Source organism: Cebus imitator, unplaced genomic scaffold (assembly GCF_001604975.1).
Source record: "Cebus imitator isolate Cc_AM_T3 unplaced genomic scaffold, Cebus_imitator-1.0 Scaffold1, whole genome shotgun sequence".
NCBI lineage: Eukaryota > Metazoa > Chordata > Mammalia > Primates > Cebidae > Cebus > Cebus imitator.
Genome location: NW_016107316.1, coordinates 2,588,400 through 2,616,067, shown reverse-complemented (window position 1 = coordinate 2,616,067; position 27,668 = coordinate 2,588,400). Strand labels below are relative to the sequence as shown.

Sequence of the window (27,668 nt, the reverse complement as noted above, 5' to 3'; positions counted from 1 at the left end):
CCAGACGGACTACAGGACCGGCCTGGGGCGGGACGTGGGCGCGGGGGCGCGGCGTGCGGCACGCGGCAAGGCTGAAGCGGCGGCGGCTGCGGCGGTGGGACTGCGCGTAACCGGGCGGTCGGCATGGCTCTCCTTGGGCTAGGTAGGTGTGGGCCTGCGCGGGAGGCTGGAGAGCGGGGTTCGGCCTGAAAGATTTCGAATCTCCAGGCCGTTCCCCGGCGGGCCACGGCCTGCAGGCGGCCGGAAGTGGGCCTAGCGGGCAAGAGGCGTGGGCCTCGGTGTCCAAAGGAGCTGCGAGGTTGCCCTGGCGAGGGTGTTCGCGCTCCTTGAGGACGCCGGTGCGCGGGATACGAGGGTGCCCGTGGGGAGGGGCTTCCGCAGCCTCGCGGGGCGGTGAGCCGGGAGCTGGAGCCTAGTGCGCTAGAGCCGGGCGCGGGGTTCGGAGCCGGGCGGGAGAACTGCGGAGCCCAGCCCCGGCCGGCTCCCGGGAAGGGGGTCGGTATTCCGGGCGAACCGCAGGGGACCCTGTTCTGGGTGTCTTCTCGAACTCCTGCGTGGGGACGGAGGGTGGCTGGCGCCCCGCACTGCAGCCCATTTCTGCCACATGTTTTAAGCAGCTCCTACTTTTAAAAACTGAAATGTTAGATCTCAGTGTTGAAATAAAGACCCATAGTTGCCTTAGAAAGGGAACAGTGACCTCCAGAAACCGTGCTTAAGACGTAGGGGCACTTCACAGGTGATCGGACTCCTTAATAAAGAACTGGAACCCGGACTCTCAGAAATTCTGTAAATGCTCCAGAGACTACGGTCGGCGAGGCTGAGGGGCCCGTCCTTCCCAGACTCGCCCTAGTCACGGCCTTGGCTCTGAGAGTGCTTTACCTCGGCTCTGGCTTCAGACCACCTGCCCCCTATTGACTGGCTGTGTGACTCAGAGCGAGTTACCTAACCATTCTATGGCAGTGCCTTTTCAATAGTGCTCACCATTTTAGAGGTTGGTAATAGTACTCCCTTAGGGTTGTCCTGAGGATTAATGAGTTTGTACATACATGTCTTTTCGCTTGTTTTTTGAGACAGGCTCTTGCTGTGTCGCCTAGGCGGGAGTGCATTGTTTTGATCATTGGTCACTGCAGCCTGGAACTCCTGGCCTCAGGAGATCCAGGCACACGCCACCACACCTGACTCATTTTTAAATTTTTTTATAGAATCAAGGTCTCATTATGTTGCCCAGGCTGGTCTCACACTCCTGGCCTCAAGTGATCCTCCCTCTTCAACCTCCCAAAATCCTGGGATTATAAGTGTAAGTCACCTCTCCCAGCTAGCACATGTTTAAAAAGATGTAAATATTTGCCATATTACTGTGGAGAGAGTAGACGAGGGGAAAAGATTTGAGTCTATTTAGTTTCCTATGAGTGAATTCAGACTAGACTCTGAAAGTCTGTGAGTCTATCAATTAACTCATTTTAATAAATGGCAGCCTTTTTGGGAAACCTCTTGGTTTCTGGATGACTGCTCTGGGACCGTAGACTTCTCCTAGCAGATGTGGGACAGAGATGTTACTGATGTGAATTTATAACATCCTTAGCTGCCGTGGAGGAATGGAAAACCACAGATGGCAGAGCCATCTGCTCACATAGATTCTAGACACTCGCTCGGATGGTCTAATTTCCCATTGGTGCTCATTAGCACTGAGTGGAATGGTGATGTGAATTTTAGAAATAGAGCATCATTGGTCAACATTGACCTACTTTGTCATCTTAAGTGAGCCCAGGGTTTTTTGTGTTCTTGGAGGTTGGAGGTAGTTGTTGGCTACTTTTATGCAGTCAGGATGTCTACATCTTTTTCTGTTCATTCTCAGTAGTATGTTTGGTTTCCTTCTAACCCTGCTAGGTCACATTGCCTTTTTAGGAATTTTAGTCTCAAACCTTAATCATAACATTTTCATTGGGTAGCCATGTACATTCTCTCTTATGAGAATGAACTAGGCAAAATTTAAAGACAAACGAAGGTCCATCACCACTACTAGAAAAAAAAATAACTCAAGTCTACGTTGATACTGTCAATAATGAGTGTGGGAAGCACATTCCTAAGGTGAAAAACCCTAGACCTTTCAGATGACTGCAGCCTGCTTGTAACAGCATGAAGAGGAGAGGACTGATTTTACTGCTGTCCTTGGTTGGCAAAGAGAAGTGATAGTACTTAATTCTGCCACAGTCTACCTGATGATGCTCTGTGGGATTATACCACTGCATTCTCCAGCCCTTCTGTTAGAAATTTGGGTCTATCTAATTATATGATCTTAGGCAAGTTATCCTTTCTGTGTTAAAGTTTTCTGGTCCATGAAATGGGCATCATAACACATACCACATAGGGTTCTTAAAAGAGTTAATATCTGCAAAATGTTTAGAACAATGCCTGGTAGAGTCACGCAGTTGTTATTGTTTTGTCTCGCCAAAAAAAAAAAAAAAAGACCCCAGTTTCTGGAGTGTAGTTGGACAGGTATCTGAGAATGTTGGCCATACTCCCGGATCTCTCTTCTAAGAATCTATCTTGTGGAAACAGTCATACTAATTTGAGGGGAGGAGGAAAATACAAAAACTTTCCGTGCTGGGCTGTTAATGAAAAGCTCAGTCAGTAGTGGATTGACTAAATGGTTGAGCCATTAAAAATTGTTACATTGGAGTAATTTGAAAATTCTTGAGTAGAGGACCGGCCTGGGTGGCTCACGCCTGTAATCCCAACACTTTGGGAGGCCAAGGTGAGCGAATCACTACGTCAGGAGATTGAGACCATCCTGGCCATGGTGAAAACCTGTCTGTACTAAAATGCAAAAACTTAGCCGGGCGTGCTGGCGCGCACCTGTAGTCCCAGCTACTCAGGAGGCAGAGGCAGGGGAATGGCTTGAACCCAGGAGATGGAGGTTGCAGTGAGCCGAGATCGTGCCACTGTACACCAGCCTGGTGACAGAGCAAGACTCCATCTCAAAAAAAAAAAAAAAAAAGAAAAGAAAATTCTTAAGTAGAAAAATCTGTAACTTATTCTTTTGCTTTTCCCTTTTTTTTTTTCTTGGAGGCAGAGTCTTGCTCTGTCACCTAGGCTGGAGTGCAGTAGCGCGATCTTGGCCCACTGCAACCTCTGCCTCCCAGGTTCAGGTAGTTCTCTGCCTCGGCCTCCCAGGTAGCTGAGATTACAGGTGCCCGCCGCCAAGCCTGGCTAATTTTTTTTTGTATTTTTTTTTTTAGAGACAGGGTTTCACCATTTTGACCAGGCTGGTCTTGAACTCCTGACCCGTGATCCACCCACCTTGGCCTCCCAGAGTGTTGGGATTACAGGCTTGAGCCATGGCACTGGGCTTACTTTTTCATTTTTGAAAATTTCACAGTAGGCTCAATGTATTGAACTAGAACCAAATTCATATCAATTTTACAAAAAAAAAAAAAATTTTTTTTAAAGTAGTAGATGTCTGTAGAGGACTATCCTCTTTTTTGTTTTTTGAGACAGGGTTCCACATCAGCCTCCAGAGTAGCCGCAGCTACAGGTGCACCTTACCACACCCAGCTAATTTTTGCATTTTTGTATTTTGTATTTTTTCTCTGCAAGAGATGGAGTTTTGCCATGTTGCCCAGGCTGGTCTCACACTCCTGTGCTCAGGTTATCCACCTGCCTCAGCCTCCCAAAGTGCTGGGATTATAGGCCTGAGCCACCACTCCCAGCCTCAGTCTTACTTTCAAGCTTATTCAAAGTTATGACTGTCAATGCTTATGTTTTTGACTTACTTGCTTTGTTAAACATGTCAAACTCTACTTCACCTTCAGCAATGAAAAGATTAGTGAGCAGCACTATCCAATAGAAATATAATGCAAACATGTATGTAATTTAAAATTTTGTAGTAGCTACATTTAAAATGGCCAAAAGAAACAGGTGAAATTAATGTATATACTCAGTATATCTAAGATCATTTCAACATGTGTTTTCAAAATGAAAAATAATAATGAGGCCGGGCATGGTGACTCATGCCTATGTAATCCTAGTGCTTTGGGAGACCGAGGCAGGTGGATCGCCTGAGGTCAGGAATTCAAGACCAGCATGACCAACATGGTGAAACCCCATCTCTACTGAAATACAAAAATTAGCTGGGCATGATGCTGGGTGCCTGTAATCCTAGCTACTCAGGAGGCTGAGACAGGAGAATCACTTGAACCCAGGAAATGGTGGTTATGGTGACCCAAGATTGCGCGCCATTATACTCCAGCCTGGACAACTGAGCAAGACTCTGTCTCAAAAAAAAAAAGAAAAATGATAAAGAGATTACATTTTTTTCCCTCCATTAAGTCTTCAAAATTCATCATGCTTTTTACCAGCACATCTCATTTTAGGGTAGCCACATGTAGCTGGTGGTGAGCATGCTGGACAACACTGTTATTGAGGGAGCAGCCCCACTTTGGTTGGCCTGGCCTCTGATCACAGGCATCCCTTCCTACCTCCTGAAATGGAAAAGGAGATCATCCTATCAAAGGCTGCTCCATCACTGACTGGGTTCCCACGACTCTAGGCATTTTATTCAAATATTCGCTGTATTTTATCTTTGGCCTCTCCCATTCTGCATAAGTCTTCCCCTCCTAGATCACTCCTGTCTTTAAAGAGAAGCCTTCCTTGTTTTCTACATTTGCCTGCCTCTGGTCTCTGTAATGAAACCTGCTTAAAGAGGTACCTGTATTCTCTCCAATCTTCTGCAGACTGGATGCTTCTTATTTTCACTCCACCACAACTGCCAGGGCTCTCAGTGATTTCTTTGTCACTAAATCCAATAGGTGGTTTTCAATCTTTGCTACTTTATCTCCCAGTAGCATTTATTAGTGAGGCCCCTCCCACGTATATCTTGGTTTCTGTGACACCACTCTGATAATTCTCCCAATCCACCTTCCACATGGCAACTGGAATACTCCTTCTGGAAAGCACAAATCTAATCTTTCCACTGCATGATAACCCTTTAGTGGCTTCACTATTAGTAAAGTTCACAGTTCAGTTCTTACAATATTGTTCATATATATGATTCAAATGCAGTGTAAATCTTGAATACCATAAGTGTTCATTTATGCCTATAGCATACAGAACAGCTTTATCTTGAGCACTAAAAAGACAGTGTGGTGTAATAGGAAAAGCTTGGAAATGGAGAGCTGTCCTGCCCCTTATATGTATGACCATAGATGGATTTAGGCCTTTATTTACAAAATGGGGATGATTCCTACTTTCTAGTTAGTAATGCCATGAAAAATTAAGTGATCTAACATATTTGAAAGTGATTTGAAAATTGAAAGTGCTATGTGATGGAGGATTTAACAGTAAAACAATGAACAGTGGTGTACACACTCCTTCCAGAAGAAATGTACCATGTAGTTATTCCAAAAAGGTCCATTTGAAATCTTCCAAATTCTATTTACAAGGTAAGCATATGAAAATGTGACTAAGATGGCATGTACACACACTACTTGAGAACACAGGCCCCTCTCACTTATAATTTGCTATATCAACAAATTAAAAGGAAGAAATGATGTGATCAACTTCAGAGATGCTGAAAAGATAGAAATAGATAGAAATGTCTTTAACATTGTAACATTTTGACCTGGCATGGTCACTCACACTTGTGATCCCAGCACTTTGGGAGGCAGAGGCAGGAGGATCACCTGAGTCCAGCATTTTGAGTCCAGCCTGGGCAGCATAGGGAGACCCTGTCTCTACAAAAAATTTAAAAGTTAGCCAGGCATGCACCTGCAGTCCCAGCTACCTGGGGGCTGGGGGTGCTGAGATGGAAGGATTGCTTGAGCCCAGGAGGTCAAGGCTGCAGTAGAAGGCCATGCTTGTACCACTGCGCTCCAGTCTGGGTGACAGAGCAACAGACTATCTCGAAAAAATTAAAAAGTGTATCTGTTTCAACCCCAAAGCCAGAATGATGCAAATAGGAAAACATTCCTGTTGAAGTCAAGAACAATCTGAGGATATTCCATTATTTAGCTTGTTCTAGAGGTAATTAGCAAATTTTTGTATATAGTCACGTGTTGTTTAACATTAGAGATACAGTCTGAGATGTGATCAACTTCAGAGATGCTGAAAAGACTGGACTAGATAGAAATTTCTTTAGTTTCTATTGTCATATCAGATGATTTCTTCATTGTGAAAAACATCAGTGTGTACTTAATACAAACCTAGATGGTGTAACTTCCTATATACCTGGGCTGTGTGGTATAGATTCTTTCTCTTAGGTTACATATCTGTTCAGCATGTTACTGTACTGAATACTGTATGTAGTTGTAACACAATATGGTAAGCCTTTGTGTATCTAAACATAGAAAAGGTGCAGTAAAAATATGATGTAAAAGATTTAAAATGGTACACCTGTATAGGACATTTGCCATGAATAGAACTTGTGTGACTGAGAGTTGCTCTAAAAAATTTATTTCTTGAATAATAAATTAACCTTAATTTACTGTAACATTTTCCTTTTATTGTTGTTACTTTTTTTTTTTTTTTTTTTTTTTTTTTTTTTTTTTTTTTTTGGAGATGTAGTCTTGCTATGTTGGCCAGCCTAGTTTTGAACTCTTGGCCTCAAGCAGTCCTCACACCTTGGCCTCCCAAAGTGTTGGGATTATAGACATGAGTCATGGCGTCTGGTCAACATTTTACTTTCTTCTTTTTTTTTTTTTCTTTTGAGACAGAGTTTCCCTCATGTTACCCAGGCTGGAGTGCAATGGTGCGATCTCGGCTCACCGCAACCTCCGCCTCCTGGGTTCAGGCAATTCTCCTGCCTCAGCCTCCTGAGTAGCTGGGATTACAGGCACGCACCACCACGCCCAGCTAATTTTTTGTATTTTTAGTAGAGACGGGGTTTCACCTTGTTGGCCAGGATGGTCTCGATCTTTTGACCTCGTGAGCCACCGTGCCCGGCCAACATTTTACTTTCTAAACTTAATTTTTTTTTTTAACTTTTTTACTCTTGTAAAAACACTTAGCTTAAAACACATTGTACAGCAGTACAAAAATATTTTCTTTCTTTTTTTTTAAGACAGGCTCTTACTGTATGAGGCTGGAGTGCCGTGGCGTATCATAACCCTCTGCAGCTATAGCCTTGACCTCCCTGGGCTCAGTGATCCTCCCACGTCAGCCTCTTGAGTAGCTGGGACTACAGGCGTGTTCCACCATGCCTGGCTAATTTTTGTATTTTTTTGTAGAGAGGGAGTCTCACTGTGTTGCCCAGATTGGTCTTGAATTCCTGAGCTCAAGCAATCTGCCTGCCTTGGCCTCCCAAAGTGCTGGGATTATAAGCATGAGCCATAGCGCCTGGCCAGTGTTTTCTTTATATCCTTATTCTGTAAGTTTTTTTCTGTTTTTAAAGGTTGTTTGTTTAACTTTTTAAGCTTTTTGTAAAAAAAAAAAACTAGAACACAAACACCCATTAGCCTAGGTCTATGCAGGGTCAGAGTTATCAGGACATCACAAGGTGATGAGATTTTTTTCAGCTCCATTATAATCTATGGGACTGCCCTCATATATGTGTTCTCTCCTTGACCTTATGGATGTGACTGTATACATAAATTATTTAAAAGGTGAAATTTTGATAGTATTGCCATTTCAAAGAACTTTTGGGTTCTTAAGATACTAGTAAGTTCAGAATTTGGTTTTCCTATATTATTGTTATAAATTGCATTTAAGTTTCCAGAATTGCCAAGAAAATGCTCTTGGTCCACCATGTGGCAGAACTGTGTGGTCAGCAGTACGGTCGACACTTATCCTTTCTTTTTATTTTATTATCATTTTTTTTTTTGACACGGAGTCTCACTCTGCCGCCCAGGCAGTGGCACAATCTCGGCTCGCTGCAACCTCCACCTCCTCGGTTCAAGGGAGTCTCTCCCGAGTAGCTGGGATTACAGGCACCTGCCACTGTGCCCAGCTAATTTTTTTTTTATTTTTAGTAGAGACGGGGTTTCACCATCTTGGCCGGGCTGGTCTTGAACTCCTGAACTCATGATCCACCCGCCTTAGTCCCAAAGTGCTGGGATTACAGGCGTGAGCCACTGCGCCCAGCCTGTATCCTTTCTTTATAAGGTTGTTCACATGAAAATTTTTCTGATAATGTGCTATGGATAGTATTAGGAGAAATAAAACTGTGAAAATAACCATTGCCCTTGAAAGAGTCACAATCTAGTGAAGAGACAAATAATTGTTTTTCCCTTGAAAAAGGCCTTTTAATAAAGATAATGTGCTAATGTTGCAACTGAGTAGCATGAGGAGTGATCACTGTGTGGATTGCTCAGGGTTACACAGGCAGAAGTGACCTCCCAAGTTTTCAGTGTCCACACCCATAAAATGCTAATAGTACTGCTTCATGGAGTGGTTGTAAAGAACAAAGGTGTTGATACATGAAAGCCAGTAAGAATAATGCTGCAGTCTTTTTCCAGTGCAGCCCAAGGAATGGGAGTGGGGACTGTCCGTTTCTTTCTTGCTCAGTGCTACACTAGTGGGAGTGAAATTCCAGGGGCTCCAACTGCAGCAAGGACAGCAGAGGGGTCAGGGCTAGGCTTTCCTCCGGTGTGAAGAGCCCTGCTCAGTTGAAGAGGACTCTGGTTCCCCGGGGTTTCAGTCAAAGCATGAACCGTGCTGTTAATGGTGTACTTTTGTTGTCATTTCAGGTCTGGTGAGCTGTGCCTTCTTTCTGGCAGTGAATGGTCTGTATTCCTCTAGTGATGATGTGATCGAATTAACTCCATCAAATTTCAACCGAGAAGTTATTCAGAGTGATAGTTTGTGGCTTGTAGAATTCTATGCTCCATGGTAAATATTATAAAGTAGTTGTAGATTATTTATAGTACTTTCTGAAATTGGAGAAAATGCTATATAAAAATCTGATTTTATTAAGTCATCTCATTTAGCTTACTGTTTGTTAGAAGAAGTAGAGAAGAGGGAAATAGGAAATGCAAAGTGTCTAGTCTGTTGTTAAAGAAGATCTGTCATTTGATGAGGTGATGCGTGTGGAAAGAAAACTTAATTTTATGAGAAAGGAATCTTGAGCAAAGGTAAGGGAGGGGCCAGTGATTAACTCCATTCTGTTTCTTGAAGAGAATTATTTCCTGAAATAATGTAGTTAGAAAATCTGGTTTAATTTAAAATTTCTTTCCTTGCCTGACATTCAATGCTGGAAAAACCCTTGTGAGGTAAAAAATGTCATCACTATTGACACTAACAGCACAAAATTATATACAGTCAAAAATACAACATTGCGTTATTCGTGTGCTTAAAGCATTTAATGAAAAAAATAGAAGAGTGGAAACTGTGCGAGATGTATATGACGCTGTCTGTGCTGTAAACCAGCGGGCTGCAAGTACCCTGAGAGGAGAACCAAACCCTAGCCAGCTGTGTATCTGGGAAGCACTGTACGGTGATCTGAAATATAGAATTTAGATGCAGTCCTTAACGGTCAAATTCTTAGAACCTGATGGGTACATTTTAGGGTATGCCTGATGAAAGTTTTTCCTTTCTCACTTTAACTTTTTTCTTTGAACTGAGTTTTAGAAACTACCCACCAGTCCTTATGGACCATTTTACTTAATGCTTAGTATAGCAAATGGAGGTAAAAATGCTGTATTTTCAAAGTGGATGCTGCCACATTGTGAGTGGCCTTTACTATTTTTAAAGGCTCTGGTTTGTGTGTGTTCTATCCAAATGCTAATTCTGTATGGATTCGCTCAATTAGACTAGCAACCGTGTAAATAGTAATTGTACAAACTGTTACATTGTTAAATGCCTCTGTATGTGGTTTTTACAAGCTTATCGCATATGGCATAGGTAATTTACCTTGTTTCTGAGAGCTACTATGCAAGAGAAAATACCTCATTCTAAAACTCTGCAAGACAGCATAATTGAGAAGGCAGGCTCTAGATCCACTAGTTAATAATTATTATTACACTGGCAGAGTTTTACTTTGTGGTGTCTGGATGAAATAATGTCTGATTAGAACAAATACTTTTTTTGAGAGACAGGGTCTCACTTTCTCCCAGGCTGGAGTGCAGCGGCACAATCACTGCTCACTGCAGCCTTGATTTTCCAGACTCAGGTGATCTTCCCACTTCAGCCTCCCAAGCGCTGGTACTACAGGCATTTACCACCACACACAGCTAATTTCTTTAATTTTCTTTTTTTTCCCCCCTCTGTTCACACTGCAGAATGCCTGGCTAATTTTTATATTTTTTAAGGAGACAGAATTTCACCATATTGTCCAGGCTGGTCTCTTAACGCCAGGGCTCAAGTAATTCGCCTGCCTCAGCCTCCCAAATTGCTGGGATTACAGGTATGAGCCACTGCACCGGGTCAAGCAGATGCTCTGTAACTTCCTTTTGTGCTTGGACTCCTTTGGCACCTTGGCGAAGGCCTAGGATTCTTATAATAAAAGTTTTATGGTCATGCATGATGGCTCACACTTATAATTTCAGCACTTTAGGAGACCAAGGAGGGTGAATTGCTTGAGCACCAGAGTTCAAGACCAGCCTGGGCAATGTGGCGAGACCCCATCTCTACAAAAATAAAAAAACAAAGAAATTACCCAGGCGTGGTGGCGTGCACTTGTGGTCCCAGCTACTCAATAGGCTGAAGTGGGAAGATTACCTGAGCCTGGGAGGTAGAGGCTGCAGAGAGCTATGATGTGCCGCTGCACTCCATCCTGGGCCACGGTGAGAGCTTGTCTCAAAACAGGAAAAAAAAAAAANAAAAAAAAAAAAAAAAGCTCTCCTTTAAAAAAAAATCAAAGCTTTACATGTTTAAATAAAGCCTATAAGTTCACAAAGAAAACCTAAAGTATGAAAATATGATTGTTGAAATGTTAAAATTTTATGGTTAATGTAGTACTTTACAAGGACACCAAGTATAGGTTGAACATCTCTTACCCAAAGTGCTTGGGACCAGAAGTGTTTCTGATTTCGGATTTTTTCAGATTTTGGAAGATTTGCATAATACTTAGCTGTAGAGCATCCCTAATCTGAGAATACAAAATCTGAAATGCTCCATTGTACGTTTCCTGTGAGTGTCATGTTGGCGCTCAAAAAGTTGTGGATTGTAGAATGTTTCAGAGCGTGGGTTTTTAGATTAGGGATGCTAAACCAGTACCAAGATCCAGCAGCAGACTTGACAGCTGCAATAATTCTGAGTAATGGGGGGTATAAATGATGTTTGAAGATTCCTGCAGTAACTATAGGATAGTAATGAAAACAGCTGTTATTTTTATTCATGATAAGTCACAATAATTGACTGTGGAGTGTTGCTTACATTTATAAAGAAATTCTAAATTTCAATTACAGATTAGTGAAAAGACTTTTTCATCCAAATTCATAGACTTACCCCCTAAATTTTTCCCAAAAGGCCACCTTGGCTTCAGATTTTTTTATTCTTTTTCCCCCCTAAAAGGGATCCCCTAAATTTTTATCCACCAGCCTTTTGAGAGTCTGGACCCCAGGTACAGAACCCCTAGGTAGAGGGTGTGCCATATTTATATATACGTGGCATTGTGATGTATGTGCAGATCTAATAGAAGGGAGGATGAACTCTGACAGTCTTTGGATTTAGTCCTCTTTTCTTAGATAAACTGAAATTAAAGAGGCACAAACCCTGTAAAAATTTGTCTTTGGGATTTCTGAGTATCTCACCTAAATAGGAAAACATTCTGTATATAAATACATAGAAGTAGCATTTCAGGACATTCCCCTGAAAGATCCTTACTTCAAATATTGGGATTGCCTTTAGGCCCTAATACTCAGTTACGTATTTATTAAAACATTTACCTGTATGATTGTAGTATTTGGAATCGAAAACTTGTCAGGCAGCTCTGACACTGAATAGCTATGTGATATTGGGTAAATTTCTTCTCAGCATCAATTCGATCATTTGTAAAATGAAATAACAAGAGGGACATGCCTTCAGCTTCATGCTGATTAAATGAAATCCTCTATAAAATGTTTTCATCATGGTCCTGGCACCTAGCATTTGTGCATTTTGTCCTTAGAGACCTAATTAGAAGAGAATTTACATTGTTTTTAAAAAATGCATCAAATCACCAACAGGTAAATAAACTATGGAGTCTGCATACAGAGAACGTTACACAGCAATAAAAATGAACTGTATAGCTACCTACAGCCTCAGTGAGTGGTAAGGGTTAACAGGTTCACATGCACTTGTTTCAGAAGTACTTTTCTCTGTTGTATTTCACATTAATAGTACCTACAAGGTTAACGTTTTTCCTGGTGTTGTCTTCTCTCCTCCCTCCCCACTCTGTTCCACTTTCCTGTCTCCCCCCGCCTCATCACTCACACCACCGTCTCTTGGTGTCACGTTATGCATTTCGGCTTGTTAGGCTCACTAAAATGGGTTTATGTATGTGTTTCTAAGTCCAGAAGCAATTTGTGGGGCCCACAAGAGTATTGAGATACAGGCATAGGAGATCTAGGCCAGATACCTCATCTGTAACATTAAAAAGTTGGACTAGATTAGGGACTGTCAAACCTCAGTAGGTTTAAGAATCACTGGTAGAACTTAAGAAAATGCACTTCTTCCTCTATGAAGTTTGGATTTGTGGGGCCCAAGAATCTGCATTTTGCATAGGCTTACAGCTCCACACAGTGAAGCACATTGGACCAGATAGCTTCTAAAGGGCTTGTTTAGGTGGAGAGTTATAAATTATAGAGTTTAAATATGATTTAATTGAGCAGTAATTTGGAAGTTTTGTTTTGTTTTGTTTTGTTTTTTGCCACAGTCTTGCTGTGTTGCTCACGCTGGAGTGTGGTGGCACAATCTCAGCTCACTGCAACCTCTGTGTATCTACGTCAAGTGATTCTCCTCCCTCAGCCTACCTAATAGCTAGGATTACAGGCGTGTGCCACCACACCCAGCTAATTTTTGTATTTTTAGTAGAGATGTGGTTTCACCATGTTGGCCAGGTTGGTCTCAAAACTCCTGAGCTCAAATGATCCACTCGCCTTGGCCTCCCAGAGTGCTGGGATTACAGGTGTGAGCCACTGCACCCAGCTGGAAGCTTTTTTATTGGGATGATATGAAAGTGATTATTGTAAGTAATAAAATGGTGAGCTTGTCCAGGTTGCTGATCTAATTTATTTATTTTCTTTTATTTCTTTTATTTTTTTGAGACAGAGTCTTGCGCTGTTGCCCAGGCTGGAGTGTAGTGGTGTGATCTCGACTCACTGCAACCTACACTTCCTGGATTCACACAATTCTCATTCCTCAGCCTCCCCAGTAGCTAGGATTATAGGCACACACCACCACACCCAGCTAATTTTTGTATTTTTAGTAGAGATGGGGTTTCACCATGTTGGCCAGCTGGTCTCAAACTCAAGTGATCCTCCTTCCTTGGCCTTCCAAAGTGTTGGGATTACAGGCATGAGCTACCTCACCTGGCCTTGATCCTATTTTATTTGTGCTTGTCCTCTTTGCAGGCGTCTCACTCCATAGACCATTGGTGGGGTTTTTTTAATTGAATTTTTGAATTGAGAAGCAAAGGCTTTAACTGTTGCTTTTTGTGTTTTCTTCCCCTAAAAGGTGTGGTCACTGTCAAAGATTAACACCAGAATGGAAGAAAGCAGCTACTGCATTAAAAGTAAGTTTTTAAGCAAAAGCCTTAAAAATTTTTTATGATAAGTTTCTAAGATGTCCACATTCACCTGTGTATGTTTAAAGTAATAAGTGTGCAATTGGCTTCATGTTCAATGGGAAGCTAGTTTGCATATCAAAGTTCAAAATACTGGCTCTGTTATCAAAATCATGCTGAGAATAAGGGGATAATACACATTTAAATGCTTACATTGCCTGTTTTTGTCCATTCTGTTTCCCAGATAAATGGCAGTTACTCTCAGCCCTGCCTGTTCTGTGAGCTGCAGAGTTCCCTCTGTGGGCTGACTTTGATTTCCCCCATCACTGCATTTAAGAGTCTCTTCTGGTGTTCAAGGATAAAGCTCTTATTGACTCACTGCAAACTGCACCCTGTGCTTTATTATCTTTTTCTGAGTCTATATGAAGCAGATAATGAGTTCTTGTGGAATCTGCTCTAGTTGAAAGAAAAATTGTTATTTTCTTTACATTTCCACAGGATGTTGTGAAAGTTGGTGCAGTTGATGCAGATAAACATCAATCCCTAGGTGGTCAGTATGGTGTTCAGGGATTTCCTACAATTAAGATTTTTGGATCCAACAAAAACAGACCAGAAGATTACCAAGGTAAGGACTTTCCCTAGCTGCTCCATTCCCCTGGTAGACAAGAACCTAGTGTTCTTCAAGCCTGCACCATTCTCAACCTCATTGTACGTGAATTATCTATAAATGGTATATACAATGATTCCTTCACCCTCCAAGTCATTCTGAAGATGAAATGTGTGTCATATAGGTTTGTGTTATCAGTTATGCTTAGGTCAGTGCTACGTTAGCAATGATAGAATAACAACGTTCTGTGCTACCCTCTTGTCTGTCTCATTGTATTTAATACAGATCTATATGTATGTTCTTGCTCTAATCTGTCTTCCCCTTACTATAGGAGAAGAGTCCAGCATATCACCATGAAAAAGGAGACTGTAAATTAAGAGTCTTAGTCTTAGTCTTCTAAACTATTGCTAATAAATGGATACCACAAACTGTTCTGTAGATAAGTAATTTGTAAGTATCTGCAGTGAGTCACTGAGGCAACTAAAGATAGAATTCAGGTTCTACCCTCCTGAGACTAAATGTTTTTTTCACCCACACTATTCTTTCTTTTTTCTTTTTTTTTAAGAGACAGGGTCTGGCTATGTTGCCCAGCCTGGACTCCAACTCCTAGGTTCAGTTGATCCTCCTCCTTTAGCCTCCCAGGTCTGAGATCACAGGCACCACACTCTTAGAGAATTGTCCTGTTATTTAATTTAAGATATCACAAACAGATCATTATATTTAAGATAATCAGAGTTGCTAGATTGGGCCAGATCCCTGGTACTAGTAAGAGTATTGGGCATAATGTGTTTAAAGCTGAAATTATGACTAATTTGGTAAAGTTTTTCACTGAAGATTTTGTTATATGGAACATATGAATGACTGAACTTTGGCATCTTAGGTTTTGCTTTATGTGAGCAGTACCATCTCATGAGTTGGGTGGGAGAATCAGCATCATAGTAAAACAAAGAGTTGTCTGTCCTTGGCGACTTGCCTGGGTCCAGCTAATAGAAGGCAGGGAAGGCAGAGGTGAGGGTTACAGAATCTGTCATGTGTGAACTGGGAAGGCAGCCCTGCTTGGCTGCGTGGCCGCTGGCTTCTCCACACTCCAGCGTCAGTAACTAAACAGTACTTAGTCTCTTGCTTCTCTGTAAAATGGGGATGTGCAAGCCTATTTTAGGGTACCAGAAACTTAATTGAAATAGTACACATAAAGTTTATGAGACAAATTCTTGGTAAATATGTGTTGTTGGCAAATCTCAAGGCTGGCGGGTAAGAAGACAAGGAGTGGCCTTGGACACGTTGTCTCTGGTAGACAGTCCAGCTCCAAAGTTCTAGGGAAAGACCTTTTTCTTTCCTGAGTAAACACCTGCTTTTCTGCCCGTGAATAATTTGTTACAGTTTTCCTAACTTGTGAAAATGTACATATTTAATGCATTCACTGTGCTGCTGTTGTTATAAATCAGTTTATTGGAACACAGCCCTACTTGTTTGTCTACATAATTGTCTCTGGCTGCTTTTGCAGTGGAGCAGAGAACTGAGTAGTTGCAATAGACAGTATGGCCCAAAATGCTGAAAAGCTTACACCTGGCTCTTCACATAAAGAGTTTGCCAACCACTAGTCTAGAGTGAGAAAACCCTCCCTTTTTTCCTAGTATACTTTGTGATTTGGCATATGTCCAGGTAAAGACTGGGGGAAGAAGGGGCACTAGTTCAGATGCTGGAGGTAAACCACATAGACGAGGAGCAGAGGCTGTTTTATGTTGAGGCCTTGCCCTTCTCTGTTATCAAGTGACATACTTGGTAGGCTCAACCTATGATGCAGCACAAGATTATCTGACTAGATACTGAGAGTTTTGTTTTTTATGTTAGGTCTGATGTGTTCTCAAAAGTTTATCTTCCTGGCCATACCTTACATCTCTAATCCCAGTACTTTGGGAGGCCAAGGCAGGAGGATCACTTGAGTACACGAGTTTGAGAAAACTTAAAAAAAAGATTTGATTTTTATTTATTTATTTATTTGGTCAGAGTCTTGTTCTGTTGCTCAGGCTGGAGTGCAGTGGTGCGATCTCAGCTCACTGCAGCCTCCAAGTCTCCTGGGTTCAGGTGATTCTCCTGCTTCAGCCTCCCACGTAGCTGGGACTATAGGCCTGCCACCATGCCCAGCTAATTTTTGTATTTTTAGTAGAGACAGGGTTTTTGACATGTTGGCCAGGATGGTCTCAAACTCTTGACCTCAAGTGTTCTACCTGCTTCGCCCTCCCAAAGTGCTTGGATCACAGGTGTGAGCTTCCACGCCCGGCCGAAAGATGAAATTTTCTGAAGAGATTCTATTAAAGTTTTGCCTTTAAACTCTAAAGACAGCACATGACATGTGTTATTCAGCACTTTTGTGTTAGTCAATAGCCCCTGACTCTCTTAAGCAAATAAGTTTTTGGTGAACTTCCAAAGACTATTGTCATCTTGCCCCTCTGAGTTTTAGTGCAGATTTGTTACTTATATTAGGATTAAGTTCAGCTTAATAGTGTTTCAAGCAAAGAATTAAATTCAGCTTAACAGTGTTTCAAGCAAGATAGAAAAACAGAGGCCTGGAATGGTTTCCAGTTGCTTGGCTTCAAAGACACTTCATACCTGCTTTCTCCATCTTTTCTATCCAGTATCTCACAGAAATAGTTCTTTTTGTATTTAGGAAATTCCCCTACTTTCCCAGCTAGATATTAAGCTTCTTATTCATCCATGTACATGTGCAGTTAACATTTGTGAGTAATTTTCATTAGGAGATGGTATTTGGGCAGGGAGTTTTTATGAGCACTAACAACGTAAAACCTAAGAAGAGGAATTAGGCCGGGCACAGTGGCTCATGCCTGTAATCCTAGCACTTTGGGAGGCCGAGGTGGGCAGATCACTTGAGGTCAGGAGTTTGTGACCAGCCTGGCCAACATGGTGAAACCCCGTCTCTACTAAAAATACAAAAATTAGTTGGAAATCAGTTGAAGCCAGGAGGTGGAGGTTGCAGTGAACTGAGATTGTACCCAGCCTGGGCAACAGAGCGACACTGTCTCAAAAAACAAGAGAAATTGGTTTTTCAAGTGTTAAGTCTAGTGCAAAATGCATGCTGGGGAGAAAGTGTGTTCTGTGCGAGATACACGTGTTAGAACTGTGTAACACCCAGTGAGGCTGATGATGAGGTAAAGACACAGTCAGTTGGGATGGGCCACATGGGGCACTTGAGGAAGGCCCTGCTGAGGACCGCCTACCCGCTGTCTCCTATAGGTGGCAGAACTGGTGAAGCCATCGTAGATGCTGCGCTCAGTGCTCTGCGCCAGCTCGTGAAGGATCGCCTTGGGGGACGGAGCAGAGGATACAGTTCTGGAAAACAAGTAAGACCATAAAATGTCAGTTTTTAATGTGTCATAATTTTGAAGCCAGAGTGTAGATTCCTTGCAAAAACAAATAGTTGTTTTTTGCTGTTTTTAAAAGTATGTTAAAGTGGTGAACTTTCAATTAAAAAACAATAAAGGATTGGATCCACTGGTCCCATAGGGAACCAGCCATCCAGCCTGCTCATTTGGCCTCCTCAGAATTGCTGTTGCCATGGCCAGTCAGTCCCAGGGCATCTTGCCACACCTGCAGTCCAAGTACCAGGCCCCCAGAAAGGCTTCCTGGGCCCTGGGCTAAAACAACTTCAGGGAGAGAGAGCTCCAGGCCCAGGAGCCAGGTGCTGGCATCCCATGGCACTTGTAGGTCCAGAGTGGGGAGGGATGGATGGGTTCTCCTCTAGGTAGGCTCTGACAAACCATGATGAAATTTGGGTTACCTTTTGGCCTGTGTCTGTGGCAATCAGCCCAAAATCCATGGAAAATACTACACAAATGGATAGGGAAGAAGAGAGAGAGATGAGCAGATTGGTGTTTTAAATGCCCTTGTATATGAAGCTTAACACTGATGTTCTTGTGAAAAGGCAGAATTGAAGATATATAAATATTAAATGGGCATTTACTTTTAGGCAAAAGTTAAGCCAGTTAAACTTTCACCTAAAGTAAAGGTACTAGCTCTGAGCCTATATAAAGAGCTAGTTTAGGCCGGGCGCGGTGGCTCACACCTGTAATCCCAGCACTTTGGAGGCCAAGTGGGGGGCAGATCACCTGGAGGTCGGGAGTTCAAGACCAGCCTGATCAATATGGTGAAACCCCATCTTTAAAAGAAAAAAGAAAAAAAAATAGCTAGTTTAACTGTATTAGCTCTTTATATAGGCTCAGAGCTTCACCAAAGATTTCATGCTCTTGCCTTTTATTTTAAACTTATTAGACATTTAATGAGCATAGTTGCCTGGCCCCCTGCATCCTTCCTGGCAAGAGAAAGCAATGCTGACTGGTTTTTAGATTTAGTACTGAAGAACATTCTTCAAAAAAAGAAAAGGATTAAATGTTATTGTTAGGGTGAGCGCGATGGCTCACACCTGTAATCCCAGCACTTTGGGAGGCTGAGGTGGGTGGATCACGGGCTCAGGAGATCAGCCTGGCCAATATGGTGAAACCCCGTCTCTACTTAAAAAAATAAATAAACTATCCAGGCATGGTGGCACGCACCTGTAGTCTCAGCTGCTTGGGAGGATGAGGCAGGAGAATTGCTTGAACCTTGGAGTTTTTTGTTGCTGTGAGCTGAGATCATGTCACTGCACTCCAGCATGGGTGACAGAGCAACACTCCATCTAAAAAAAAAAAAAAAAAAAAAAGTTATTTTTAGCTTTGTTGACTGGTAGGGACTTTATGAAAAGATGTAACATAACATCCTGGGATGCAGCAGCACCTGTGCTTAAGTCTGAGTAGAACAGTGCTGTTAAGGGGTTCTTTGAGCCATGTTGAGGTTTCTCTAAAAATAGTTGGTGACAGAATTCAGGTACAGGTTATATGTTGTACTGAATGTATTGGTAATTATTTGAAAGTAAAAGACTATTTACCAAGCAAAAATAATAATGCTGAGGAATGTACCCAATTTGAATACAACCATTTTCACTATTTTATTCACTAAAGAAAACCTCTGAAACTTAGGTAAGATGTAAAAGCAGTGTTGTTATTTAAAATAGGAAGTTTTCTTCTTGGCCAAATTGTTGTTTGATGTTTAATGTCATAAATGCCAGGGCAGAGGTGATAGTTCAAGTAAGAAGGATGTGATTGAGCTGACTGACGACAACTTTGATCAGAACGTTCTTGACAGCGAAGATGTTTGGATGGTTGAGTTCTATGCTCCTTGGTGTGGACACTGCAAAAAGTAAGTGCCTTCTGCTAAATAGTCTGTTCAGTCACAGTATTCACAGTACACTTAGTAGCTTATTTTGAAAGAGCTGAAGTAGATAATAGATCATCACTGAGATCTCTTTCAGAAAAACTCTGACTCTAAGTGAGTATTAAACATTGACATTAGTGCCAAGAGCTTCCGCTCTCATATTGCCAAAGATTAAGGGACTGGCTCATGTCCAGGTTTAGGGATGGGAAGTGCATGTGAAGGGTAGCATTGGATCTTCGGTAAAGCTACACACAAAATGTTTTCTAGGTGGGACATAACTGGGGATTGGGCAGAAATGCACAGATCAGTTAAAAGTATAGGCTGGGAGTTGTGGCTCACACCTGTAATCTTAGCACTTTTGGGAGGCCAAGGCGGGTGGATCACTTCAGGCCAGGAGTTTGAGACCAGCCTGGGCAACATAGCAAAGCCCTGTCTCTACTAAAAACACACAAAAAATGAGCAGGGTGCGGTGATGTGCCCCTGTAGTCCCAGCTACTTGGGAGATTTACAAGAATCTCTTGAGTGCGGGAGGCAGAGGCTGTAGTGAGCTGAGATCACACCACTGCACTCCATCCTGGATGATAGAATGAGACTCTGTCTCAAAAAAAAAAAAAAAAAGTTGGGGCTGCAAGTTAAAATGCAAGTATTTGTCCTGGTGAGATGAATCACTTGAGGCCAGGAGTTCAAGACCAATCTGGGCAACATGGGGAAACCCTATCCCTACTAAAAATATAGCAATTAACAGTGAATGGTGGCACACACCTGTAGTCCCAGCTACTTGGGAGGCTGAGATGGGAAGATCGCTTGAGCCCAGGAGGTTGAGGCTGCAGGGAGCCATGATTGCACCACTCCACTCCAGCCTGGGCAACAGAGAGAGACCATGTCTCAAAAAAACAAAACCAGTATTTTTCTATAGCCTAGAGCCAGAGTGGGCTGCTGCAGCTTCAGAAGTAAAAGAGCAAACAAAAGGAAAAGTGAAACTGGCAGCTGTGGATGCTACAGTCAATCAGGTTCTAGCCTCCCGGTATGGGGTAAGTATATTTATAAGGCTCATTTCATTGTGAAATACATGGTATTTCTTTACTTCTTCTAGTACTCCAGGCCTCCCTATGAGATAGGAAGGGAGATGTTTAAACCATTTTGTGAATGAAAAGTTACAAAGTCACTGTTGTCATTGATAACTAACAGTCTGAAACTCAGGACTGTCTGTTTTTTTTCCCTTAATGTCACACTGCTTCTACTATGTACTTAAAGTGAGGTTTCAGCTTGCTCAGGCTTATTCAGGTTGCTCATATTGGCTGTTGTAAGTGGTCCATTTGTTCTAGAATAGATGCTCTGTGTTAATTATATGCCAGGGTTTGAATATGATTGGGCTAAACTTCACAGTCAGACTGTTAAATCTCCCTGATTGATCATTGACCTCTGTGAGTCATTCCTTTGAAATCCATGCAGCCTGGGGAACAGTTTTGTTACATAAAATTATAAGGCCAGGAGTGGTGGCTCATGCCTGTAATCTCAGCACTTTGGGAGGCAGAGGCGGGAGTTTAAGACCAGCCTGGCCAACAAAATACAGATACTAGCCGGGTGTGGTGGTATGTGCCTGTATTCCCAGCTGCTCAGGAGGCTGAGGTAGGGGAATCACTTGAACCCAGGAGGCAGAGGTTGCAGTGAGCTGAGATCATGCCACTGCACTCCAGCCGGATCAACAGCAAGACTCCACCTAAAAAAAATTACCTATAAGGCGGTTTTAGAAACCGGAAAGATTGTTATTTTGTGTTAAATGTTAATTGGATTTTGTCCTCTGATCTTTTTTTTTTTTAATAGATTAGAGGATTTCCTACAATCAAGATATTTCAGAAAGGCGAGTCTCCTGTGGATTATGACGGTGGGCGGACAAGATCCGACATAGTGTCCCGGGCCCTTGATTTGTTTTCTGATAACGCCCCACCTCCTGAACTGCTTGAGGTAAACCACTTCAACTGCTTGTAGTCCAGGAAGCTTTTTTAGCTGATAGTGAAGAATGTTAAAGCAGTCGTGACACTATTCATGTTATGCCCTTTCCTTCTTGTTAAAAATACTCTCTTTAAAGTGGTTTATATACTTAGAAATGGAAAAAAAATCTGATAAATTGCTTTTCATAACTTTTAGCATTAGAATAATTATATCGTGAACAGAAATACGAGCTTCTTAGAGTGTATTCAATCACTCTTGCTTATCATTCTCAAAATCGCACATTTATTGAGTACCTAATCATGTTACCGGCACTGTTCTGGTGTTCTTAACGTAGGTTTTTTAAATTTAATTCTCACATGAACACTGAGAGGTAGTGCTTTTATCTCCATTTTACATATGGGGAAATTGAGGCACAGAGCCTCAAGTTTGTATAAACATATAATACATGTAAGTATAATCTATTAAACAAGTAAGTGTCAGAGCCAGGCTGTGTCCAGGCATTGTGATTTCAGAGACACGTATGTGTGCTAATTCCTCACCACCACCACAGGTTCCGCAGGCTTAAGAATCAGTAACAGAAATCTCCTCTTACAGAACATGCCTCTGGGTGTTTCCATACAAGGAAGTAGTCGTGGGAGAAATCTGTCTTTTTATGTGACAGTGTGAAGTTCTTGTTTGCCAGCTTACCTTTGGGTGTTGTATCATGCAGTCTCTTGATCATCCCTTGTCTTCTGGGTCCCACAGATTATCAACGAGGACATTGCCAAGAGGACGTGTGAGGAGCACCAGCTCTGTGTTGTGGCTGTGCTGCCCCATATCCTTGATACTGGTAAGATAGACAGAAACGATTTCCCCTTAGCTGTTCCGTGCTAAAGGCTCTGAGAATACTTCCTAAATGGATTAATTTTATGGACTCCTTTATCTTTACCTTTAAAAACCTTTGTTTAAATTAGGAGCTGCAGGTAGAAATTCTTATCTGGAAGTTCTTCTGAAGTTGGCAGACAAATACAAAAAGAAAATGTGGGGGTAAGTTACTGAGCTTGCTTACTTTCTTAGGGTCATCTGGACAGGGAATAGAGCTTCCTGAGAGTGATTCGCCCAAGTTGCTGTAGGCTGTGTTTCCTCTGCTCTGTGATGTTGGTTGGTTGGTTGGTTGGTTGGTTGGTTTTTTGAGATGGAGTCTTGCTCTGTTGCCCAGGCTGGAGTGCAGTGGTGCAATCTCAGCTTACTACAGCCTCCACCTGCTGGATTCAAGCAATTCTCCTGCCTCAGCCTCCCAGGTAGCTGGGATTACAGGCCCCCACCACCACACCCAGCTAATTTTTATATTTTTAGTAGACATGGGGTTTCACCATGTGGGCCAGGCTTGTCCCAAACTTCTGACCTCAAGTGATCCACCTGCCTTCACCTCCCAAAGTCCTGGTTTTACAGGTATGAGCCACCGTACCCAGCCTGCTCTGCTATATGTATTTATTCAGGATATGAAAATACTGTCACTAGGAGGAAAAGAAGGAATGCAGGGCTGCCAGCACAGTGCATTTTTCTCATAGGAATCATGTTTTCAATGGTGATTGGGGTGCCCGATTAGCAAGCAGACACATAATGAGTAGTGCAGCTGAATTCCAATATGAGCTTGAAGGCTAGATGAGAAAGATGAAATAGAAGCATGCTTCCTTACCTGAGTAAGGACTGGATCTAGGCACATTTTCAAAACAGTCTCCTTCCTATTTCTTTTTGCTTCTTGTTATCTATTGCTTTCCCCAGGTACCTAGCGCCCCCTGCTGTCCCTCTCTCCATGACCTTGCTCCTCCTCCATTAGTTCAGCAAATGTTTATTAGATACCTACAGAACACAAGAGCACACTTAACCCAAATGATACTGGTGGCGTTTCAAGTAAAAAGGGAAAATCCATGTAGAAACTCAAACTTTTTGTTTTTTATTTATTTCTCACTCATTCCATGAAATATCTGAAGCATGATCTTTTGTTCTCTAAGTTCTTGTAGTTGGATTGTAAGCAATTTAAAAGACATATTTGCCCTAAACACCAGTCTGGTTTTCTAGGTGGCTGTGGACAGAAGCCGGAGCCCAGTCTGAACTTGAGACCGCACTGGGGATTGGAGGGTTTGGGTACCCTGCCATGGCCGCCATCAACGCACGCAAGATGAAATTTGCTCTGCTAAAAGGCTCCTTCAGTGAGCAAGGCATTAATGAATTTCTCAGGTAATTTGTTTTCTTAGGTTGTTTGTCTCTTTGATTCTGTCATGGGTTTTTATTTGAAACCAGGTATATATAAATATAATAAATGAAATAAATGGTATTTCAGATGCAGACTAACTCCAGAGAATTGTTTACAAATTAGAGTTTTTAAATTATCTCCCTGTTCATTCTTTTTTCCATGGAATACTCTGCTTGCTGGATGAGGAGAATGCGTTTCTGCCCTCAGACCTCCCTGTGTGCCATTCTGTACATCTGTCCGTGGGCTCTTTCTTATTCTCATAAAGGTCTCATGGGCTAAAGGCATGAAGGTGGTTTTCATTTCGGGACACTTGGCTTTGGAATGTAGTTATTTATTTGAAAATGGGTGTACTTGAGTTACTCCATCAGTGCAAACAACATGATAGGTTCTCAAACTCTAAAACCAATATACAGGGCTCTCTATCCTGCTCTGCTGTTCAACTCACCTAGTCATCTTTCAGGCAGTACAAGGCATTGACCCAGCGAGGTTTTGTTTGCCATTCTTGCTGTTGGCTGTGTTCATTTCTTAGTTGCTGTATAAAAAGAGATGTTCAGCACACAAAAGGCAGTTGAGAGGCTTATGATGAATAATGGATACGAAGAATAGCGTGCGAAAGTCTACAGTGTTCTTGCTGCCAGTCTTCCTGTTGACGAAGTGTGTGTGTGTGTGTGTGTGTGTGTGTGTGCGCGCGCGCGCGTGTGTGCGCTGTGTAGAGACAGGCTCCAGAGTCAGGCACCTCAGTCATAGCTCTGCCTCCAGTAGTGAAGTGGGAAGCATGGAGGAACTCCTGTGAGGTCAGCTTCTTTAGCTCACGCCTGGGGACAGACACTGGCTCCTTCCCTCCCAGCTGTCTCTCATAGTTCGTTAATATGGTTAAGGGGGTGTTTTCATAAAGAAGTTTGTGGGGTCAGGCGCGGTGGCTCACACCTGTAATTTCAACACTTTGGGAGGCTGAGGCACACGGATCACATGAGGCCAGGAGTTCGAGACTAGCCTGGCCAACATGGTGAAACCTCATCCCTACTAAAAATATAAAAAATAAGCCAGAGGTGGTGGTGTGTGCCTGCATTCCCAGCTACTAGAGAGGCTGAGGCACAAGAATCACTTGAACCCAGGAGGTTGAAGTGACGCCACTGGCACTCCACCTTGGGCAACAGAAGGGAAAAAGACGTTTGTGCACCGCTTAAGTTTGTGATTGTCACAGAGTAGTATTTATTAAATCATGAAGTCAGAATTTAAATATATCTCATGTAATATTTTTTTCTAATAATAGGTTTGCTTATTTTAGCCCAGTGGTGCCACCACATTAGATTATTATTCTGAGTTGTTTGGTGCACTGTAAATATTTGTGCCCACAGTATTTCTTGCCTTGGTTTCCAAACAGCCAGATTATACCAGGTCTGGTGTTTTCAAGTACTGATGTTAACGCACATATGCACACTGCTCTCTCCCAGCCCACTGGAACCAGTTGCCTCACTGCTGACATGCTCGCTCTGTACAGGTTCACAGCAGTCGTAGAAAAAACTCACAGGCAGCCCATGTTCTAGATCAACTTTGATGATTATTTATGTACTTAATTCATTTTTCAGTAAATACTCTTTTTATTTATTTTTGAGATGGAGTCTCCGTCAGCAGACTGGAGTGCAGTGGCGCGATCTCAGCGCACTGCAACCTCTGCCTCCTGGGTTCCAGCAATTCTCCTGCCTCAGCCTCCTGAGTAGCTGGGACTACAGGTGCCCACCACCACACCTGGGATTTTTGTATTTTTAGTAGAGACTGGGTTCCATCATGTTGGACAGGATGGTCTCTATCTCTTGACCTTGTGATTCACCCACCTCAGCCTCCCAAAGTTCTAGGATTACAGGCGTGAGCCACCACACCTGGCCTTACTCTGCTATTTTTGAAAACTTGTTGGTAGCAACTGACTTTATCTGATGCAGAGGGCTCCATTGGGAATGTTTAATCTGGCTATAATGTTGTCCATGATTCAAAAGATGATGTTCTCAAGCTGTGCAAGAGACAGGAAATGCCTCTACATAAACAGAGTAGGCAGGCTGTTATTTTTAAATGCTTGTTCTGTACCAGCAGTCCATTGTAAATGTGTGTGTGTTCTGGTCATTTTTCCCCAAGGGAGCTCTCTTTTGGGCGTGGCTCCACGGCACCTGTAGGAGGCGGGGCTTTCCCTAGCATCGTTGAGAGAGAGCCTTGGGACGGCAGGGATGGCGAGGTGAGTGCCTGGGAGGGAGGCTGTGCAGGCAACAGTCCTCGTTCACTCTCGAGCCTGTGCATCTCTGCACCTGGAGTCACGTTCTTTCCATCAGACCTCCCCTTCGGTGTACCCATGGGCCTTTTAAGAGGTTCTTCTCTGAGGACACTTCATCTTCCTTATCACAAGTTTAAGTGCTGCATGGCATTTGATAATCTTGACAGACAGCCAAGATACATTTCAGCAGTAAACTTGCTTTCCTGGTTATTACCCTCAAAGCAAACATTTAACCTGGAATTAATTTACTTTATCTTAGAAAAATGCAAAATTACAGCTTTGAAACTAGCACTTATTTCTGTACTGTTGTGTCCCACCCTCCTCAAAAGGACAAGTTCAATGGCTTTCAGTGTTAAAGTGGTGAGTGATGCTATGTTGCAATGTTTTACCTGAGTTCTTAGCTTTTCCGGCTGCATAATCATAGGTACAAAGGTCAAGGTAGGAGCCAGACTGAGGAGAACCTGGTTTGTAAGCAGGAGTAGCTCTAGAGAGTTGCTCTTCTGTAAAATGAGATATTGGCCTTCCAGGGTGTCCCCCCTTCTGCAGATCTAACAGTGGCTTTCTGTCTCCCAGCTTCCCGTGGAGGATGACATTGACCTCAGTGATGTGGAGCTCGATGACTTAGGGAAAGATGAGTTGTGAGAGCCTCAGCAGAGGCTTCAGACCATTTTCTTTTCTTGGGAGCCAGCGGTTTTTTTCCAGCAGTGAAGGAACATTCTCTGCAATCAGATGACTCTACCAGTGGCCTTTTAAACCAAGAAGTAGTACTTGATTGGTCATTTGAAAACACTGCAGCAGTGAACTTTTGCATCCCGAGAAAACATTGAAAAATTCTATGAATTGTTGTAGCCGGTGAATTGTATCGTATTCTGTCACATCATATTTTGAAGAATACTCGGCTGTCGAAACATTTTTTCCTCTCTGACTGCTGCTTGAATGTTCTTGGAGGCTGTTTCTTATGTATAGGTTTTTTAATGTGATTCCTTCATTTGATTATTAATGGCTTTTTCCATTAAAGAATAAAATATTTTGGACAATGCCAATAAATGTATGAAATTAGTATCCACATCCTAAATTAAGAGTGATGTTTAGCAGTAAATGACTATTTTGAAGCGATACACTGATGTCTTTCCTCCCCATCAACTTTTTTAAACAAAAAACAAGACTTTGGTTCAGACGGTGCCATCGATGCCCACCACAGCATGGAACCTGGGCCCAGTGAGAACTGCAATTTCTGCCCACTGTTCTGTGTTTGGGCCATCTCTAGTGATTATCGGCAATCTAGCTGGTTATACAGTTCAAGGCTTTCTATGTTGTTATGAACCTTAAAATAGCCATTAAGACGTGAAATACAGCAGCAGGTTACCAATTTATAAGTAGTTCTTTTATGTAAAACATTCAGAAAAATGAAATTTTGAATTTGTTAGAACATTCAAAGGACTTGAGAGCATTTTATTGTAACTTAAAAAAAATAAATACAACTGTCACTAACTTTTGTGAGCAATTTCTCTGAAAAAAATCTTAGTTCTGTAAGACATTTGAGGCATTCTCTGGCTAAAGGAAAGAGGTGGCTGTAACAGTCTGCACGAACATGAGACAGAGGTGCCAGCTGGCTTTTCTAGTCCAGAAGACTCAGGTCGATATGGAAGTAGACATAAGGAAAATAGTCTTGATTACTGAGTTGCAGTCCCGGGATCTCCACAGATGC

General features: G+C 42.4%; 2 protein-coding genes across 8 annotated transcripts in view; one reads left to right on the top strand and one right to left on the bottom strand.

Annotated features, from left to right (window-relative positions):
• On the top strand, positions 1-27,451 carry PDIA6 (protein disulfide isomerase family A member 6). Its single transcript, XM_017525600.2, has 13 exons — positions 1-142; positions 8,682-8,823; positions 13,588-13,645; positions 14,135-14,261; positions 17,496-17,602; positions 19,363-19,493; positions 20,425-20,539; positions 21,333-21,473; positions 22,206-22,290; positions 22,415-22,487; positions 23,523-23,681; positions 25,828-25,924; positions 26,534-27,451. Exons 1-13 carry the CDS (start codon positions 124-126, stop codon positions 26,600-26,602), a joined length of 1,323 nt encoding a protein of 440 aa, XP_017381089.1. The 5' UTR covers positions 1-123; the 3' UTR covers positions 26,603-27,451.
• ATP6V1C2 (ATPase H+ transporting V1 subunit C2) overlaps positions 27,380-27,668 on the bottom strand; it is a 62,008-nt gene continuing 61,719 nt past the window's right edge. For 5 of the 7 annotated variants that reach the window (XM_017525659.2, XM_017525605.2, XM_017525644.2 and 2 more), the window contains one exon: positions 27,392-27,668. In XM_017525659.2, the coding sequence (XP_017381148.1) occupies positions 27,579-27,668 (90 nt within the window). In that variant the 3' untranslated portion in view covers positions 27,392-27,578. The other 2 variants (XM_017525614.2, XM_017525650.2) reach the window with 1 other exon arrangement.

Coding starts and splice junctions, on each gene's coding strand:
- PDIA6 (XM_017525600.2), top strand. Junction 13,646..14,134: donor AAGCAGCTACTGCATTAAAA/GTAAGTTTTTAA, acceptor ACATTTCCACAG/GATGTTGTGAAAGTTGGTGC. Junction 23,682..25,827: donor GGCATTAATGAATTTCTCAG/GTAATTTGTTTT, acceptor TTTTTCCCCAAG/GGAGCTCTCTTTTGGGCGTG.